Raw genomic sequence first — 18,853 nt, 5'->3', positions numbered from 1 at the left:
CAACAATTTTTGTAAGGGGAAAGGAGAAGGGAAAGGGGGATGGACTGCAACACCCTAGGAGGGGATTTTTTTTAAACAAAAATATATTTTTAAAATTTTTAAATAAATTCTCAAAAATTACCAAAATATGACACATGTCACTTAACAAAGATTTTTAATAACAATTAACATCCATACACCTAAAACATACTTATTTTTAATAAAAAATTCTTTAAACACTAAAACGCTTTTGACGATATAATTTGGACACTTATTTTTATATTAAACCTCCATAATATGTTAAAGATGAAACAACTTTGTAAATCTCTTATAGATACTAATTTTGAACATAAATTTTCTATTAAATCTAAGCATCTTTAAGAGAAACGAAGTTACATGTTATTTGTTCAAATGTATAATGATAATTTTTTTTTCTCGAGTTAGTTACACTACACATCTCCAAACTATGGATTTGTGGGTCACAATTATGGAGTGTATTTTTTTAAAATGTTTCATTGATTTAAGATCAATTTCCATCCTGTTTAAATATAATTCTTAATTTTATAAAATATTCAAAATACTCTTTCCAGCATCCTAAGAATTAAAAGTCACCAAGCAAATGTTAGAAACATGGGTAATAGCTTACAACAGCAAATAACTAAAATTCAAAGAAAAGTATAGATTGGCAAACCCACTAATTCAGCACTACCACATGAAAAACAAATCAAATTCTTCTTGTTCAAAAATACAGCACATATATAATTCAGAGAAACGTTATGACTCCACGATGAATGCATTTAAAATATAAAACCCAAACCTTCTGTGACAACCCACAGTGCATCCATGTATTGTATACCTGCAGATATAAGGTACAGAGAACAATTCTTATGAATTTATCTCATCACTGCTGTCCCTCGCCTGGCTCTTTCGAAGCTTCCTTGATCTCATCTCCAGCCTCATCCTAAAACCAAGGAACAAAACACATTGATCACAAAACAAGAAATCAACTGAATATAGAACTTGAGAAAATCCATCAACTTGAAAAGGAACATCCGACATTAATAAACAAAACAATTAACAGGAGTCATGAGATAACAACAATAACATCAGATCAGAATATTAGTTCTGAAATTAATGTGATAAGATAATTGTGTTTATGGGCCAGCTGAAGAATGTTAGTAGAGTGCTACGTATTTTTGAGTTAATGTCGGGTTTGTAGCTGAATTTGGGGAAAAGAAGAATTGTTTGAATTAATATGGAGGAGATCGCTATTAAGGAATGGATGGATGAACTTGGATGTTCTGTGGGGAGTTTCCAATTGAGTACCTTGGACTTCCCCTTGAAGCGAAAAAGAATTCAGCAGCGCTTTGAGAGCCAGTTGTCCAAAGATTCTACAAAAAATTATCTGGGTGGAAAGCGGCATCTCTGTCTTTAGCTGGGAGAGTGGTTTTAATCAAATCAGTGCTCAGTTCTTTGCCCATATATTTCCTGTCCATTTTCAGAATACCAGCCCATGTTTTGAAGAAGCTAAATTCTATTATGGCCAAGTTTCTGTGGGGAGGTTCGGAAGATAAGAAGAAGATCCATTGGGTTAATTGGTCAACCGTGTGTCAACCTAAATATTTAGGACTTGGTATTTTAGATTTAAATCTTCTGGATCGAGCACTCCTTGGGAAATGGTCTTGGAAATTTGCGACAGAAATGGACACTTGATGGAAAAGATTGGTGTGCAACAAGTTTAATGTAGATCCGAGAGCTATTCGGATTGAATTTACATCAACTAACAGGACATCCAGGATTTGGAAAGGAGTACTGAATAATTGTGAGGAGGAGGATGAGTTTGGGCAGTGATTTGAAAATCATTTAAAATTTCAGGTTGGAAATGGTGAATCTTTAAGGTTCTGGCTTGATAACTGGCTGGGTGGTTACCCTCTTAAGGTGCAATTTTCGAGAATGTTTGTTTTATCAGTCAATAAGGAGGGAACAATTGCTGAGTTTAGATGACGGAATCATTGGGGTTGGTGTTGGAACATTCCTTTGAGAAGGAACCTTGCTGATTGGGAGGTGGAGCAATGGGTAAACCTAAATTCTTTGCTTCAGAATCTTCCTTGTGGTGAGGAGAATAATGATGGATGCATATGGTCGGGGAATGGGGAGGGCATTTATTCAGTAAGGTCTTGTGTTAGGCTAATGTACGAATGGCAGCCTATAAATTATGTTTGGACGAAGCAGGTTTGGCACAGGGTGGCACACCCGAGAGTGGAAACCTTCGTATGGCAAATAATTCATCAGAAGTTGGCTGTTAAATTGGAGCTTGCTAAACGAGATGTTGAAGGCTTGGAAGATGTTTTGTGCCCTCTTTGTCTACTCGAACCTGAAACTGTTTCGCATCATTTGGTGTATTTTTCTGCGTTTTTGGAAAGTTACAACAGTGCTTCCATGTAATATTGCTGATTTAGTAGTGGCTTGGATGGAGTTGGGTTGTTACTCTCACATTTGGAAGTTAATACCAGGTGCGATTATGTGGTCGATGTGGAAGTGTAGGAATGAAATAGTTTTCAAGAAGGGTTATTTTGATTCAGTTCAACTGTCATTCCTCATTAGATTTAGATTGGTTTCATGGTTTGTTGCAAAATTTCCTAGTGCTAATATGCAGTTTGATGGCTTAGTGAGTGACCCATCTTTGGCAGATATTCATTGGAAAGCCAAGAAAGTGATATCCTATTCACCTGCTTGGTCCCCTCCTCCCTCAGGTTTTTTGAAGATTAATGTTGATGGAACAGTGGAGTGGCTTAGTATTGGTGGTCTTATTCATGATTCGAATGGTAAGTTGTTGGGATCTTTCTCAGAAAAGGTGGAGACTGGCCCTCCTATTTTGGCTGAACTGCTTGCAATTAAAACAAGATTAAATTTTTTCTTTGAGGAGTGGGGATCTAAAGGAAGATTGATTTGGAAATCGGACTGTTTGAAGGCCTTGGAGTGGATCAAAATCCTGGTTCTTGCCCAGCTTTGTTCGAATCTTTGGTCAAGGAAATTTGTGCCGTGGTGGTGAATAAAAATGTAATTGTAAGGCATATTTCAGAGATGTTGCAATTGGAAGACTGACAAGCTTGTAAAGTCGGGAATTGGGTAACTGTTTGTAGTTCAACCTACTGTTTTGCTGTGTGGGGCAAGTCTTCCTAAGTTAGGGATATGGTGTTTGATGAGATGTCAGCAAATTGTTGGTCATTTTTGAGGTTGTATGTTGGTTGTGCATGGCTGTAATGAACTCTTGATGTACTTAGTATTTAAGGAATAAAATTTTGAGATACTCTTTTCCTCTTTCCAATGTCCGTTAAGCTATCTTCGTAGCTTGATGGGTATGAAGGGGGTTTTTAATGAGGCCTCCCATTTTTATCAAAAAATTGTGTTTGCATGTATACTGTGGCAGAACATTCTTAGTACGGTTAAAGAAGCAAGGGATTATCTTGAAGATCAATTGAAACTTAGGGATGTTAGTCCAGGCATTAATCTATAAAATGTAATGCCTAGAAATGTAGATAATTGTAGTCATGATGATGAAAGCAAAACAGTTTGCTCGAGAACATAGCTTTTGACATTTTTCAAATCCATGTCGATGCAAAAAATCATGGCAATTTAAAGAGATTTTTATTCGATGTCCAAAGACAGCAGAGCTGCACGAAATTTTCATGATTGTATATACACACAAAAGGAAGGGAAACAGTGTGTTGTGAGATACCGTGATGTCAGATGTCCAAAGCGTCAGATTGTCCCGGAGAAGTTGCATGATTAATGTACTATCCTTGTAAGATTCCTCGCCCAAAGTATCCAACTCAGAAATAGCCTCATCAAAAGCCTGCCAATTAAAAAAATTCATTTTAGCTGACAAGCAACCTTTGGACAACCACTTCATGTCATTGAGAAGCCATTTTTGGCTCTTCACATAAGAACAATCTAATCCTCATAACTTGAATACACTAAACTAATAAATCCAAGTAAACGGATATCAATTTGCAACATTACCAGACTTCATATAGATAAAAGCAAACACAAACATTTCAGTTCAGACTTGGTCTAAGCTAGAACACAGAAAACTTAATTCAATAATGGCACATTAATTCTTTTAAGTGTTAACAGGTTGGCTCCTCAAACATTCAACTAGCTAACTTATATACAAGGAGCTGCTATCACAATTAAATCAAGTTCGGGTAGGATTAAATTAAAACAATTTACTATGCCATCCAAAACCAATGAACCACACCAAGACAGTTAAAAACCTGCAGAGTTTAGTTTATTAGCTGTTCCAGATCAATGACTGAACTAAGTGAATAAAAATAATAAAAGAATACATTAATAGCAAAGCAGTAGAGAATAAACACCTGTTTTGCAAGATTGCAGGCACGATCAGGTGAATTGAGGATTTCATAGTAGAAAACAGAGAAGTTAAGAGCAAGGCCAAGCCTAATTGGATGAGTAGGAGCAAGCTCAGCAAGAGCGATATCCTGCCATCATAAACAAAAATAAAGAGAAGCTAAGAAATTCCATCTTAACCTTTCAGTAGATGCTCAGGAATTATAGAGAAAATAACTAATATTGACAAAACAGCAGCACCAATTCACCCACCTGAGCAGACTTGTAAGCCAACAGAGTGCTCTCGGCAGCTTCCTTCCTCTCAGCACCAGTCTTAAACTCAGCAAGATACCGGTGATAATCACCCTTCATCTTAAGGTAAAACACCTTTGACTCAGCGGATGAGGCCGAAGGGATTATGTGAGATTTAAGAAGGTTCAAAATCCCATCACAGATCTTGCTGAGCTCAGCTTCAATCTTGCCCCTATACTCCTTTATTTGTGCAACATGATCTTCATTTCCTCTGCTCTCTTCCTTCTGCTCAATGGAAGAGATGATCCTCCATGAAGCCCTCCTTGCTCCAATCACATTTTTGTAAGCCACAGAGAGAAGGTTCCGCTCCTCAACCGTCAGTTCCTCAACATCCACCGTCTTTGCAACTTTCTCCATGAACTCCACCATTTCCTCATAACGTTCGGCCTGCTCAGCCAACTTGGCCATGTAAACATTTTCCTCTCGGGATGATTCTGTTGGGGACATCTTTATAATATCAATCTAACACTTAATCCTGCAAAACAGAAAGATTATAAAAACGTTTCTAAACAAATCCAGGGTCAAAACAATAGCATCCATATCTAGAACAATCATTCGATACATTCTCACCCTTCAACCCTAAAGCATCAAAACGGTATCATAAATTATCACAGATCCGATCTAATTTGTATCAAAAATACCAAAAGGTACGTCCTAAATTTAATTAGCACTAGCTCCTATCTTTTCCGTTCCAACAGTTTCACGGAATCTAAACTGTTGTTTTTTGTTAGAGAAACTTTTCCACTCTAAATCTTGGCAAAAAAATTTCCAGTTTCACTTTCACCCAATTTCTAGAAACCGAACAGATCGCAACAAAAAGAAAGGAAAAAAAAAACCCTAAGTAGTCAAATCAACCAAAGAAAATACCAAATCCTAAACACATTGAATCCAAACCACTAAGATTAACCAGTAAAGAAAGCTGTAAAAGCATTCATTGCATCAACAAAAAAGCCATTAACAAAATCAGAGAAATGAATATAAAGAAAACTTAAAACGCTATAGATCTCAAAGTAAAGTAAAAAAATCCAAAATTATCAATAAAAAGCTGACCCAGAATAACGTACCGATCGACGATATTTTCCCCCTTCTTTAATTTTCCTTCTGATTTATTGGTGGAAATGATAATGCGGATAAATTTATTATAGGGAGTGGAGACTGAAGAGGCCAAGAGGGCTGATTTTTTTATTTATTTTGTTTTTCTAGGAAAATGGTAACGAAGAGAGTATGAGAGAAAGATGGAGTGGTCCAATGATCATACGACAGGTGGCGGATAGAAGAGAATCCCGTGCGTTTTGATTTGGGCCTGCCACGCTGTATTGATGCCTAGTTTCTTAAAACGTTTACTTAATACAAAAATGTGTTGAAACTGTAGCTCAAAAAATATTTTAGTATATAAAGATTTTTTTTTAAAAAAAAAATTAGTGTCTAATGTTTTAAATGGTATAATTTTAGTGTCTGAAAATTAACCGTCATTAAATATATCCGTTAAGTGATATGTGTCACATTTTTTAAATTTTGAGAATTTTTTTAAAAATTAAAAAAAATATTTTTTTGTAAAAGAAAACCATAGCCCCCGTGCAACAGCCCCCTCCCCCTTCTCCCTTCCCCATTTCCCCTTCCAAAAGTCGTTGGTCGACCAACGACGACTGTCACCATCATCATCACTGACGTTGACTTTCGATCGAATCCCCGTTGATCTTTCGTCGTAATATGCTATTGTTTGCCGTGGAGAAGAGTTCAAAGTTTTGTCAGATTTTAAGCTAATGTAGTTGTTCTTCGTCGATTCCGGCATATTATGATATCTATAAGCCACACCGCCACCATCATTCGAATTACCATGCTATTCTGATCAAAACCCAACCGTTCGACGACGACGACGATGGCCAGATATGGCCGGCGATCGTTGGGGTTAAGAAATTGAAATTGAGAACTAGGGATTTAAGTATTCGAGATTTTAGATTTAGGGATTTTTAGGGACGGTAAGAATGACAATTGATCAATGAGTGGGTGACCATTCGACGATGACGATAGTGGCCGGAGATGACCGACAACGGTTGGTAATGGGGTTGAAATGGGAGATTTTAGGGTTTTTTATAATTCCAATAAAATTTAGGTTTTTTTATAAATAAATTATACTTTTTAATTAAAAACAATTTTTTTATTATTAAAAAATTAATATATATATATATATATATATATATATAGTAGCCACCTAAAAATATAACTAAGAAAACGTTAGGCACCTATTTTTATCAAAAAATTCTTTAGGTACTAAAATATTTTTCGAGACATAATTCGGGCACTTATTTATGTATTAACTCTAAAATGTTTAAAGAAATAGTTAATGGGTAAAGTCCACAAATGATCCCCGATTATAAGGTGTTATTTTGTTAAATCCCTAACTATTAAAATTTGTAAAATGATACTTTAACTATAGGATATTGGTTCGTTGAGTTCTCGACTATTAAAAGTTATAAAATGATCATTCAACTATTCATATGTTCTAAACTCATAATTTTTTGTTAAAAAATTGGCAGTAGTTGAGTTGTGCATTAACTTGTTGACTATGATATAATAAAAATTGATCCCAAAACTGTTTGAGCTGCATTTTGTGGATCGAATCTTCATTTACATTATGACTTCAAGTAAATACTTGAAATATTATGTCGTCGAACCATTGCTTGAAAGCAACTACGATGCCAGTAAACATCATTACAATAAGATTTTATTATATCTCAACTATTAGGTTAACGTCCAACTCAAACGACCGTAAATTTTTTAACGAAAATTGAGGAGTTTGGAATATATGAATAGTCAGAGAACACAAAAAACAACGTCCTATAATTAGGGGACTATTTTATAACTTCTAATAGTTAGTGGACTTAACAAAGTAATACCCTATAATTGGAGTACTCTTTATACACTTTAATCATAATTAATCTATATCTACAATATATACAAAAACACTTCTTTGAGTTATTACAATAAAAACACCAATTAAAAAAATTAACTAACGAGACTATCTTTTAATCTATTATATAACTACTTTTTTTAGCAAGATAACTAATGCTATTGAAGCATGCGTTCTGTATTGAAGAGATTGTTATGTTGCTCGAGATAATGCATCAAATCCAGTCTCTAGTGGATAATCGTTGTCAGGTAATTTGTCCAAGAGAGGCTTCAACATTTGAAATTGGAATCTATTACTCCATTGTTTTATACAATCTCTGGTTTATGGGTACGTGACCTCTCTTCCTTCCTCTTGCTTAAATAAACAAAAAATCCAAATAAAGAAAAGGATGATTGTTTCCCTTACTGTTCTTTATTTTCCCTACTTAACACCAACCCAAACATAGGCTTAGCAACACCCAAATCACCAGCCGAGATGAATGGCAAAAAGATACAAGCATTTCTTAACTATAAAACCTACTTTGTTCCAAGCCTGCCTTTGAAGTCTACTTTAACTGAATCACTACATAAAACAAATATATATAGAGTCATTAATCCAACAAAACAGACATTGATACTGGCAGACAGTCTTCCGCGACTTTAAATAATCAAGAGAATGATAGGAAAAAGAGGGCCAAAAGTCACGGGTAAAGCAGAGTCAAAAGCAAACACCTTCCCTAAATCTGAGCAAACACCGGTTTTCTAGCTAACACAACCGAAGTAAAACCGAAAAGCAGCATAGAAACCACAGAAATCCGCAAAAGCCCATAATCCCGAAGAATCAAAGTTTTAAAGCTAACTTGGCAAGGCGATCAGCCGACCAGTTACACTCCCTACTGACATGCTGAACAACAAACTTTTCCCGAACAATTATCGCAGCAACCGGACCAATCTTAGAGACCCAATATGGTGGAACAAGTTGTGGTTGTAGAATCCAGTCGACAAGAGTTCGACAATCACATTCAATGATGAGATCGAACACTTGGAACCATTTAGACCCAATAAACAACTTGACGGCGTGCTCAACCGACAAAAATACCGCCAACAAAGAAGACCCACCAGCAATTGGGAGTTGGGACCGAAAACGAGAGGTAAGAGTTGCGATCCGAATCCCGAAGAACCCCTCCAATCCCTCCCCACTGCCATCCAACCTCATGGAACCATCAACATTAAATTTTAGCCATCAACTCGGAGGAGGAACCCATGATCAAGCTCCTTACCCACAAACAAAGAGTCTACACCAATCGAAAGATCACCTGCAAATAACTCCACATCTAACACAGAAGCAGGATACTTAACCTTCAACCAAACTGCGACTCAAAATTTGATAAGAGAGACTAAATTTCGAAAATTTGCCTTCTTTTGATTAAATACCACATCATTCCGATGGAGCCAAATCGACCAAAGGACTGCAAATGGTATTGTCCTCCAAACAAGACTACAACACACATTATAAGGTAAGGGAACGTACCAACCAGAAAAGAAAGAGATAGGATCGAAAGGAAAGACTAGAGAGAGATCCCAAATGGCAGGAAACACTCCCCAAACCCTCCACGAGAAGTCACACGAGAAGAAAAGGTGATCAGAGGACTCACGGACCTTCAAACACAAAGGGCAACTAACATCAGAAATACGAATTCCTCTACGGACAAGTTCGACCCTTACCGGAACCCTCCGCTTCAACACCTTCCAGACAATGCTTCCACCTTGAAAGGAGCAATGCCTACCCAAATACACTTGTTCCAACTGAACATAGAGGGATGTGATGGGGCACCGAGCGACGAACCAGATTTTACAGAGTAGCACCCATCGCTTGCCCCAAGCCATTAAACCCAGTCCAAAGAAACCGGAGAACTCTCGAAACTATCGACGGCATGCATCAACGCTTCCCACTGCTGGACCTCCCAATCAAACACCGCCCGTCGAAGAACAATATTCCAGACTCACCCTTGCTCCGTTTTTCTTCCAAAGTCAGCTATAGAACCACATTTATATCCGGCTAGCGTGAATATCCTAAGAAATCTTTCCTTTAACGGACTAGCTCCCGACCAGGAATCCTGCCAAAAATTAATTCTTTCTCCGTTGTCTACTTATAATTGACGCAAATTCTTTATGGAGTGCTCATACTTTACACCTAAACAAGTGGCGTGGAAACCACTCCAAATCCAAGAAGATTCGCGCAGCACTCTATAATGAGGAAGAGTAGCAGCAGGATCGAAATTATACTTGGGACGATTTTTTTTTTAAAACTCAACTAAAAGATTCCAACGAAAAATATATCACAAATAAATCTAATTGCATCGAAAAACAAACTATAAAAAAGAATCAAACTATTAAAAGATTATTAAAAATTACAAATCAAAGCCAAACGTCATAAGAAATTATCTATGAGCGCAAAATTACATATCTAAAGTCAATATGATAATTCATAGTAAGGAAGATTTACAACATTTTAGATAACCGTCATCTTAATCAGTTGTGATATGTTTAAATCCAACTCTAAGAAAACATAAAAATAAAAAGAATAATCAAAAGACTGAGAAAAAAACGATAAACTTCCCATAAAGACAGAAAAATATATCACAAAAACAAAATTTATAGTATGTTATAAAGGCATAACTTGTTTGAGATAATTGTGACGACTCTAAATGATCTTTGCGTATGTCATAATTCATGTGTTCAAATATCTTTTTAACACAAAACATATTACTAATAAGATTAGATTGTTGGAAGAAAATATCCTTGCATAACCGAACTACCCTTACCACTAAATTAGTAGCATGTTATAAATGCATAACTTGTTTGAGATAATTGTGACAACTCTAAATGATTTTTGTGTATGTTATAATTCATGTGTGACCTTAACGACGTTCAATTAGGGATGGCAACGGGCCGGGTATTGATCCTCCCGTCTCCGTCCCCGTTTAAAAAACCCATAACCGTTCCCGCTTAAAAAACCGCGGGGATTTAAACGGGGATCCCCATCGGGTAATCGGGGAAAACCACGGGGAAACGGGTATTCTCGTTTAGCATAAACGGTTATTTAAACGGGTATCGGGTCGGGTATATATATATTTAAATTAAATATATAAATATTATTTATATTTTTAATTTAAATTAAATTTATTAATATTATATATATATATATATAATAATTATTTTTAATATTTATCGGGTCGGGTAATCTGGTAATTGGGGCGGGGATTACCGTCCCCGTCCCCGTTTAGCATAAATGGTTTTTCCCTGTTCCCGTCCTCGTTCAGCATAAACGATTTTTTTCCATCCCCGTTTAATTCGGTTTTCGGTTTTTCCCATCGGATTCGGGTTTTTTTGCCAATCCCTACATTCAATCAATTTTATGAAAAAAATTGATCAAATATCTTGATTTCTTCTATCTTTTTAACACTTAGTCTTAGGGGCGTATATGCAACTTTGTTAAACAATTTTTACTTATGCAACTCTTTTATAACAATTAAAACACATGCCTATGAATTAGATTTTGATTTTGTTTGAGTAAGAGAATTGATATATTTGAAAGAATTCTAACAACCACTATATATAACAATTAAAACACATGCTTATGTTTCTTTCAAAATAAAAAATAAAACACATGCTTATTAACGTTTTAAAATCTACAGATATTTTGAACCAAGTTCAAGATACTATAAAATATTTTAATATTCAAATTTAACTTAATTGATTCAATATCAAAAAAAATGATTGGGTAATCATTTTATGTTAATTTTCTCAGTTGCAATAGTTAGGTGGTAACTGATATAGTTTATTCTTTATTTTAAATAATTTATCTTTAAATTTTTAACTAATTTATAATTATACGTTGAGTCGTTTAGAATTTAATTTTTTATAAATTAAATTAATGGTGTTTATCATTAGTTGTACTCATCACTACTCGTTTTTCTAATTAAAATATTTCTAATTGAATACCTTGGAACTCTCAAATGGAAATATGGAATCAGTGTATATTGAATTTCTTTTTTCTTTTCTAATAATATCTTCGTTTTTCCTAATTTACTCTTATATTTTTATATACAATTTTAAATTAATTAATGTAATATAACAGTGGAAGAGAAACAAAGAGTTGTTAATCACTTTATTGTAATCTTTTATTATATAAAAATATAAGAAGAATATTATTTTAAAAATAAATTAAGGCAAAAAAATTCGTATGTGAATATTGAGTGATAATGACTGAAAATGGATTAATAGAACTTAAATTTTATATAAAACTTAAATATTAATCATTATTTTTTAAAGTAAATTAAAATAAAATATCAACATTAATTATTAAATTTAATATTATATTAATTTATTAACTGACACATGATCAATTTATAATTTTTATAATCAATTAAAATGTGTTATATAATAGAGAGACTATATATATAATTTTTCCTACTAATAGAAGGTTATTAGAATAACCGTTGTTATATAATGATAAACGTATTATTTGAATCTATTATTTTATAATTATGATACTTAATAATATCTGTTATTGTCACATTCACAATAAACAATGGTTTTAGTTGTAATATAATTGTCAACAATGGGCCACTACTCCCCCTTTATCTTCCTTTTGCCCATTTCTTTCATATTGACCAATTGATAATAAGATTGAAATAGCAATGGCCCAATCCTTTTTTCATGAAAATTTGTTCTACTTTTCTATGTTTGGTCACTTGCCATGTGAGAAAACACCAAAAGAGAATATGAAACTAAAGTTAGAGAGAAATCGGGTACATGAGTAACTCACTTTAGAATTCAAAGTTTTGTTTAGATGGGTTGTGTAAATTTTAAATTTTAATTATAATAATTTTTACCCGATGTTTAATTATTAATTGTTTTTCAACTCTTTGGTAAAATAAATTACATTTAAGCATACTCAAATTTATAATTTTGTGGTTTCCGTGTCAAAAATTATGGTGTTTTTTTGGTAGTAAAAAAACACATTGTATATTTCTTTTTCGCCTGTATTGAGAAAACAGGTGGCATCATTGCGGTTCTTATTATCTCATGCTCTAGAACTTGTAATAGTTGTAGGGAATGTGGTGGGGCTTGGGCTTATTCCTTATCCCATCCCCGTCTTTTCTCTTTCAATAATTGATAAAGAAACGGCCCTTTCTTTAAAAAATCTCTTTTTCATTTTTAATGTAGGCATGGCAATTTGATTACAAAAATAGATATGATAAAATAATTTGTTGGCTCGAATTTAATTAATTTAATTTTAAAAAATAAAAATTTAGAATTCGAGTAGTTACGTATGCAAGTGTATGTACGCGTTTATGGTCAATGAACTAATTTTTTTTTAACACATACAATCTTATAATCCTTCATTACGACAAGAGAGATTAGGCTCAAGATTCTATTAAAAAAAATTCTTTTATAAGTCGAGTGATACACGCCAAACTAATATTTGGTTAGTTGCTTTCAAGAAAGGAAAATGAAGTTTCCAAGTTAATAAAAATAGGGTTTTGATCGCTAATTTATCAAGCGAGGGATATCAATAATTTAACAAGAAAAGTGATGTTATATCAAGTAAGGTGATCATTGTTTTCTAGTTGTTTTTTCTTTTCCCGATAAAATATTTAATTAATACTCGATTTAGAAATTATTTTGTACAGTGACGACAAACCTTTTAGAGCCGACAATAAAAGTAATGAAAGCATATGGGGGAAATGAGGCATTGATCGCAAAATCTGATATTCGTACTTTATAAAAATCGAATAATAATATTAATTATTGATATTAAGGCTCGGTTGGATGTTATTTTTAAAAAAGTGATTTAAAAAAATGTTGGAAAAAACTATTTTTATTTTTTTAAATATAGTTTAAAATTTAACTGTTTGAGATTAATGTAAAAAATTGATTTAAAAAAATAAAATGTTCATTTTAAATATTATGTTATAAATTAAAAATATAGTATTTAAGTACAAAAATATAATTTCACCAAAAAATAATTTTCTTCGACAAAATCTAGAAATTTGAGTTATTGAGATTATCTTGAAAATTACATTTCCAATCATAATTTTTTTTAATATTTAACATTGCTTATGAGGTGAAAAATCACTTTTCTATTAATAAAAATATTCTCAAATTTAAAAAAGAAAATCATAATTGAAAAAAAAAATATTATCGACATGGATTAAAAAATTATTATCAAAATAAAGTGGGAAAACAACCGCAGTGCAGTGTTGTTTTCAATTACTGTAAAGCAATGGAGAGCCTTCGTAGGAGCTGCACTATTATCGTGAAATGGAGAATGCAGATGGAGGGACCAGACAACCTAAGAATGATTAGGGCAAAGAACAGAACAAAAACATTATCATTCTTTTGTCTGGCATTATCTTTTTTTCTTTTCTTTCATACATTTATTTATGAATTATTATTATTATTATATGGACTGATAAAAATAATTATAAATGGATGGAACAATTATTTTTTTATTTATTTGGATAGTTATATTGATTATTAAAAGTTTACTTTGCGTGACAAAAACTTTTGAAACAACAAATTCAAAGATTTTTGAGACGTTGGAGTTTTGTAGTGGACTATGGTCTATGCTCATCTAGATCCAATGAACTTTCTTGGTTGATGTAAAGGTAATAGGCAATTCATATTTAATTTAGGGTAAATTATTTATTTGACCACATTAGAATTTTTGTTAATACTTTTTAGTTACGTGTGATTAAAATAAAACTAAAATTAAATATTAAATATATTTTTAAAAAATTAATAATTAAATAATCAAAACAAATATTAAATAATAGATAATTGACAAAATAGATAATTTATTCTTTAATTTAAGAATAGAAAGTCTTCTATTAAAAAAATAGGAAGTCTTAGTCAATGTTTGTGTGTGTGGTTTGGATAATTGTATCTTGGTGGATTCATTGACTCAACATGTTCCACAAATAGAGGCCTTGACTCTAAAAATTAAAATATTTTCAGTCCCTCTAGAAATTAATAAACCTATAACCCTATATTAAAACTATCCATAATAACCTCATTAGTTGTAATTTATTGTTGGACCAATTAATTGAGATAGACTGTCTTTTGTGTGAAAGAATCAAGCACTAACGATGCAACATGATAATTGAGTGTTCATTATCAATTTCTCCCTATAAATTTTGATTTTTTTTTCATGTTTTAATGCAATTTTTCTTATTTATAACCATATGGTATTTGCTGTTTCAGACTTTCTGCATTTGGATGATTGATTTTGCTTTGGAAAAGTTACAAAACAAAAATGGCAGTAGAACTTTGCTCAGACAACTCTGGTATGAGTCCCAGGATTTCATTTTCTCTCGATCTTTGTCATTTCGATGAAGTGCCTGTCGATCAACGTCCCCTCAGATCATCAAAACCTTCGTCCTTGAATTCAAGCATCGATTTCGATTTCTGCGTCGGCGAAAGCCTCGGACAGCAACTACCGTCATCATCAGCCGATGAACTTTTCTCCGGCGGCAAAATCCTTCCTACAGACATCAAGAAAAACAACATTCCCTCCAAACAAACTGACCACCAGTCTCCGCTTCCTCCGTTTCCGCCGCCGCCTCACGATGACGTTGACATCACTTCCACGAAAGAGAGCCGAAAAGAAGATTATCAAAAGCAAAGCAGTTCAAAGTCGTCGTCGTTCTGGGGTTTCAAAAGGAGTAGAAGCTTCACTTGTGGAAGCGGTTATGGCAGAAGCTTATGTTCTTTACCACTTCTGTCAAGAAGCAATTCAACAGGCTCGAAACCAAACCCTAAACACCCTTCCAATAACCCTAAGCAGATCAATCCACATAAAAGCACTTCAACAAACTATCAAAAACCTCCATTGAAGAAGACCAGTGGTGCTCATAAGCCTTACGGTGTTCATGTTAATCCCGTGGTTCTCAATGTTCCTTCTGCAAATTTGTTTGGTTTGAGTTCAATCTTCTTCAATGGGAAAGCTAAGAAACACCATTGCAAGAGGAAATGATTGATAATTAACCATTTGAGAATGGTGTTAAATTGAAGAAGACAAAAAAGCTTATTCGAAATGTCAATGGATGGGAGGGGACATGGTGTCATGGAAAACTGCTTTGGGAAAACAAAATGACAGGTACCGTGCTTTATTTATATCCCTTTATTTGTATCCTTGTCTTCTTGAAACTTCATATTATTTGTATCCTTGTTCTAATCCCTTTATTTGTATCCTTGTTTTCTTGAAACTTCATATTATTTTCATTTTAGTTGAAGGATTGAATTTTTTAAATGAATTATAATTAAATTTAGGATTAAATAAGTATAACATATAAGTAACGGAAATTTAATGTATTCTTATATTTTATCTCTCATTTCAGTAAATTTATTAACAATTAATGATTGGTGGTTTGATCGAAACAAAATTAAAAGTTCAATGACCTAATTGACAAATGTCTTTATTCAATGCTCAAATAGAATAGATCCCGTAGTTTATGACTATAAAAATAGTTTATTCATTTGTTAAATTGTTAATAGTCGGATCAAAACTACATAATTTTGGTGAGGTCTCTACATCAAAATCCATCAGTCAAGTCACCGTGTCGTTAACGATTTAAAATTTTAGTGGTATAATTGAAACGAAAATCAAAGTTCAGTGTTATAATTAGCAACATTTAAAGTAATGGTTTAAACGATACAATGCCTAAAGTTCGGTGGTATCTAATGTAGTTTACCCTAAAAATTGATATTTGATTAAAGTTTGAAACCAAAAAAAGATGAAAAATTGTAAAAGAAAACTAAAATTGAATAAATTTTTTAAAGGAAGAAAATGGTAAGTAAAAACAACTTCAGCGATCTGGTTCTTCTTTTAAAAGATTTTAATTATTTGTATTTAAAATAAACTTAATTAATTTTAAATTGAATTTAGTTAACAAGGATATTGGATTTTTTTAATTCAATTCCAAATTGTATATAATTAGAGTTTTTGTTAATAAAATTTTTAAAATATTTCTAATACAATTTATTCTCAATACCATTCAACCAAATTTAAAATCATTTGAATTTAAATTTTAAAAACTATAATATAAATGTTTAAAAATGACCACACGTTCTAATCCAGCTTATCGGGATCGTTGGATGGTTGTTACGCACACATAAAGATCTAAGAAATATCTTATGTTATAATTCATGAGTTGCTAATATATGCAGATAAGGTCATGAAAATTATTAAATAAGTCGGCAATATATGAAGCATTTGTATTGGCTAGTTAAATCATTGATCAAATAATTTACCTTACATGTAAGAAGCCAAAAGACATAATCAAAGGTACACCTAAGCTTGCCTTTGGTTAGGTGGCATTACTTGTTAATTGGCTCTTGCCATATAATGCACAACTGATCGACAAGCTTATGTCGGTCCGTTCCATCCGTTTTCATTATTTAGTGGTTTCGATTCATCTGATGCTATACAAGTAAATTTTAAATATATGTATTGTAGGTACTTATTTTGTCTGGGGATACATCTAAATTCATTTATGTTATTAATTAGTTAAAATGCAAAAAAATATTGGGCTAGTTATTTAGTTATATGTAGGGTGCATATTATATAAGTATATATATTATATTATATTATATTATTATTAGTTATGTGAATATATATGTGTTTAATTATATGGGTTAATTATCATTATTGGTTACACATGCATTTGTGTGTGTATATATTATATTATATTATATTATATTATATTATATTATATTATATTATATTATATTATATTATATTATATTATATTATATTATATATATTATATTATATTATATTATATATTTATTATATTATATTATATTATTTATATTATATTATTATATTATATTATATTATATTATATATATATTATATTATAATATAACCAGGAGTATACATTATATATGGTTTTATATGGTTGTGTGTGTGATATTTATCATAAGCATATAAATAGATATCACATATGTGTGTGTTTATATTATATACGTATAAATACATATATTATAAATAATTAAATTGAACATATATACATAAAATATTAATGGACTTTACAAGGGATCAATTCCTATCAATTTCATTAATAAGTCCATTTGTTACAAACAAGTTGGAGGCCCAACAGCAGCCAAGGCCCGAGCTAATAGCAACCTAGATGTTTAGGGTTTGGAGAAACCCTAGCCACATCAAGCCTTTAGCTTCCTTCGGATGCGATAAGGATCCAACAGTTGAGATTGGCGCTCAAAATTAGGGTTAACCCTAAGATCATCTACTGTCGCCATCGTATGATGTTAACCGTTAGATCCAATCAACGATCCAACAGCCTAACTACACCTAAGACGCCAATTGTCCAGATCTCGCACATGAGATGCACGCACATCGTTCCAGCAACCTCACATGCCCACTCCTGCAACAGTCGTATGTCCCCCGTGCCTAATGACCTATGTTTTTTAAACTTGTTGTTATGTCCTTAGAATTGCTACTTTTTATAATTTGGTCACATGTTAGTTAAATCCACTTAATCACCATTATTTCCATTTTAAGGCTGCCATATTTGTTGTTTGTTCACTTTAGTCATCATGTTAGATTTCTATTGTACATATGTTATGTATGTGAAAATATACACTAGCGCATGTTACATATAAATCAAAATGACACATTTGGTATGTTATATATATTATTGGGTTATATTTGCATATAAATCAAAATGTATGGCAAACCACATTTATGATTTTAATGTATTATGTGGTCCTTTGTTAAATGACTAAATGTACGAGTATGCACATATTTTTCATCCACTTTACATATTTTATGTGTTTCTTTGATGTGCATTTATTTGCATATAAAACTTCCACATGTCCTCATTTCACATAATATGTATGATACCCCCGTAAGCATCAATCGACTCGGTTCAAATAATTGAACTAAGAGCAATACCCTTTTATTTTAAGGTCGTTGTGAAGTGGCTGTCTTAACGTATGAGAAGGTCGCTTTTGATGATCTTAAAAAGAAAGCGTATCCCATTAAGTGAAAACCCTAAAAAATTGATTATTCCTAAAATTTGGGAATGAGAGAAAAAGAAATGTTTGTCTATTTAAATTCTTCGAGAAAATATCATTAGAACTTATAAAATGTCAATCACCCTGTTGCAGTCGCTGATGCTCGAACCCGTGACTTTTAAAAGCAACCACAGTTCCTTTATGTATGCAATTGATATAATTTTATACATCAAAGTCTAATTATGAATTTTGCTTCTTTATGTTATAAAATTGGAGA

At 32.6% G+C, this 18,853-nt stretch overlaps 2 protein-coding genes across 2 annotated transcripts; one reads left to right on the top strand and one right to left on the bottom strand.

The window, feature by feature from the left end:
* Positions 1–695: 695 nt before the first annotated feature.
* On the bottom strand, positions 696–5,854 carry LOC120154185 (14-3-3-like protein A). Its single transcript, XM_039166003.1, has 5 exons — positions 5,706–5,854; positions 4,603–5,116; positions 4,359–4,481; positions 3,719–3,835; positions 696–940 (listed from the first exon to the last, which is right to left on the bottom strand). The coding sequence occupies exons 2-5, from the start codon at positions 5,086–5,088 to the stop codon at positions 881–883; spliced, it is 786 nt and encodes a 261-aa protein (XP_039021934.1). The 5' UTR covers positions 5,089–5,116; positions 5,706–5,854; the 3' UTR covers positions 696–880.
* Positions 3,660–15,608, top strand: LOC120154186. The gene is made up of 2 exons (XM_039166004.1): positions 3,660–3,674; positions 14,803–15,608. Exon 2 carries the CDS (start codon positions 14,855–14,857, stop codon positions 15,572–15,574), a length of 720 nt encoding a protein of 239 aa, XP_039021935.1. The 5' UTR covers positions 3,660–3,674; positions 14,803–14,854; the 3' UTR covers positions 15,575–15,608.
* Positions 15,609–18,853: the final 3,245 nt, after the last annotated feature.

This window comes from Hibiscus syriacus, unplaced genomic scaffold (genome assembly GCF_006381635.1).
Source record: "Hibiscus syriacus cultivar Baekdansim isolate YM2019G1 unplaced genomic scaffold, ASM638163v2 tig00111105_pilon, whole genome shotgun sequence".
NCBI lineage: Eukaryota > Viridiplantae > Streptophyta > Magnoliopsida > Malvales > Malvaceae > Hibiscus > Hibiscus syriacus.
This window is presented reverse-complemented; position numbering and strand designations above follow the sequence as displayed.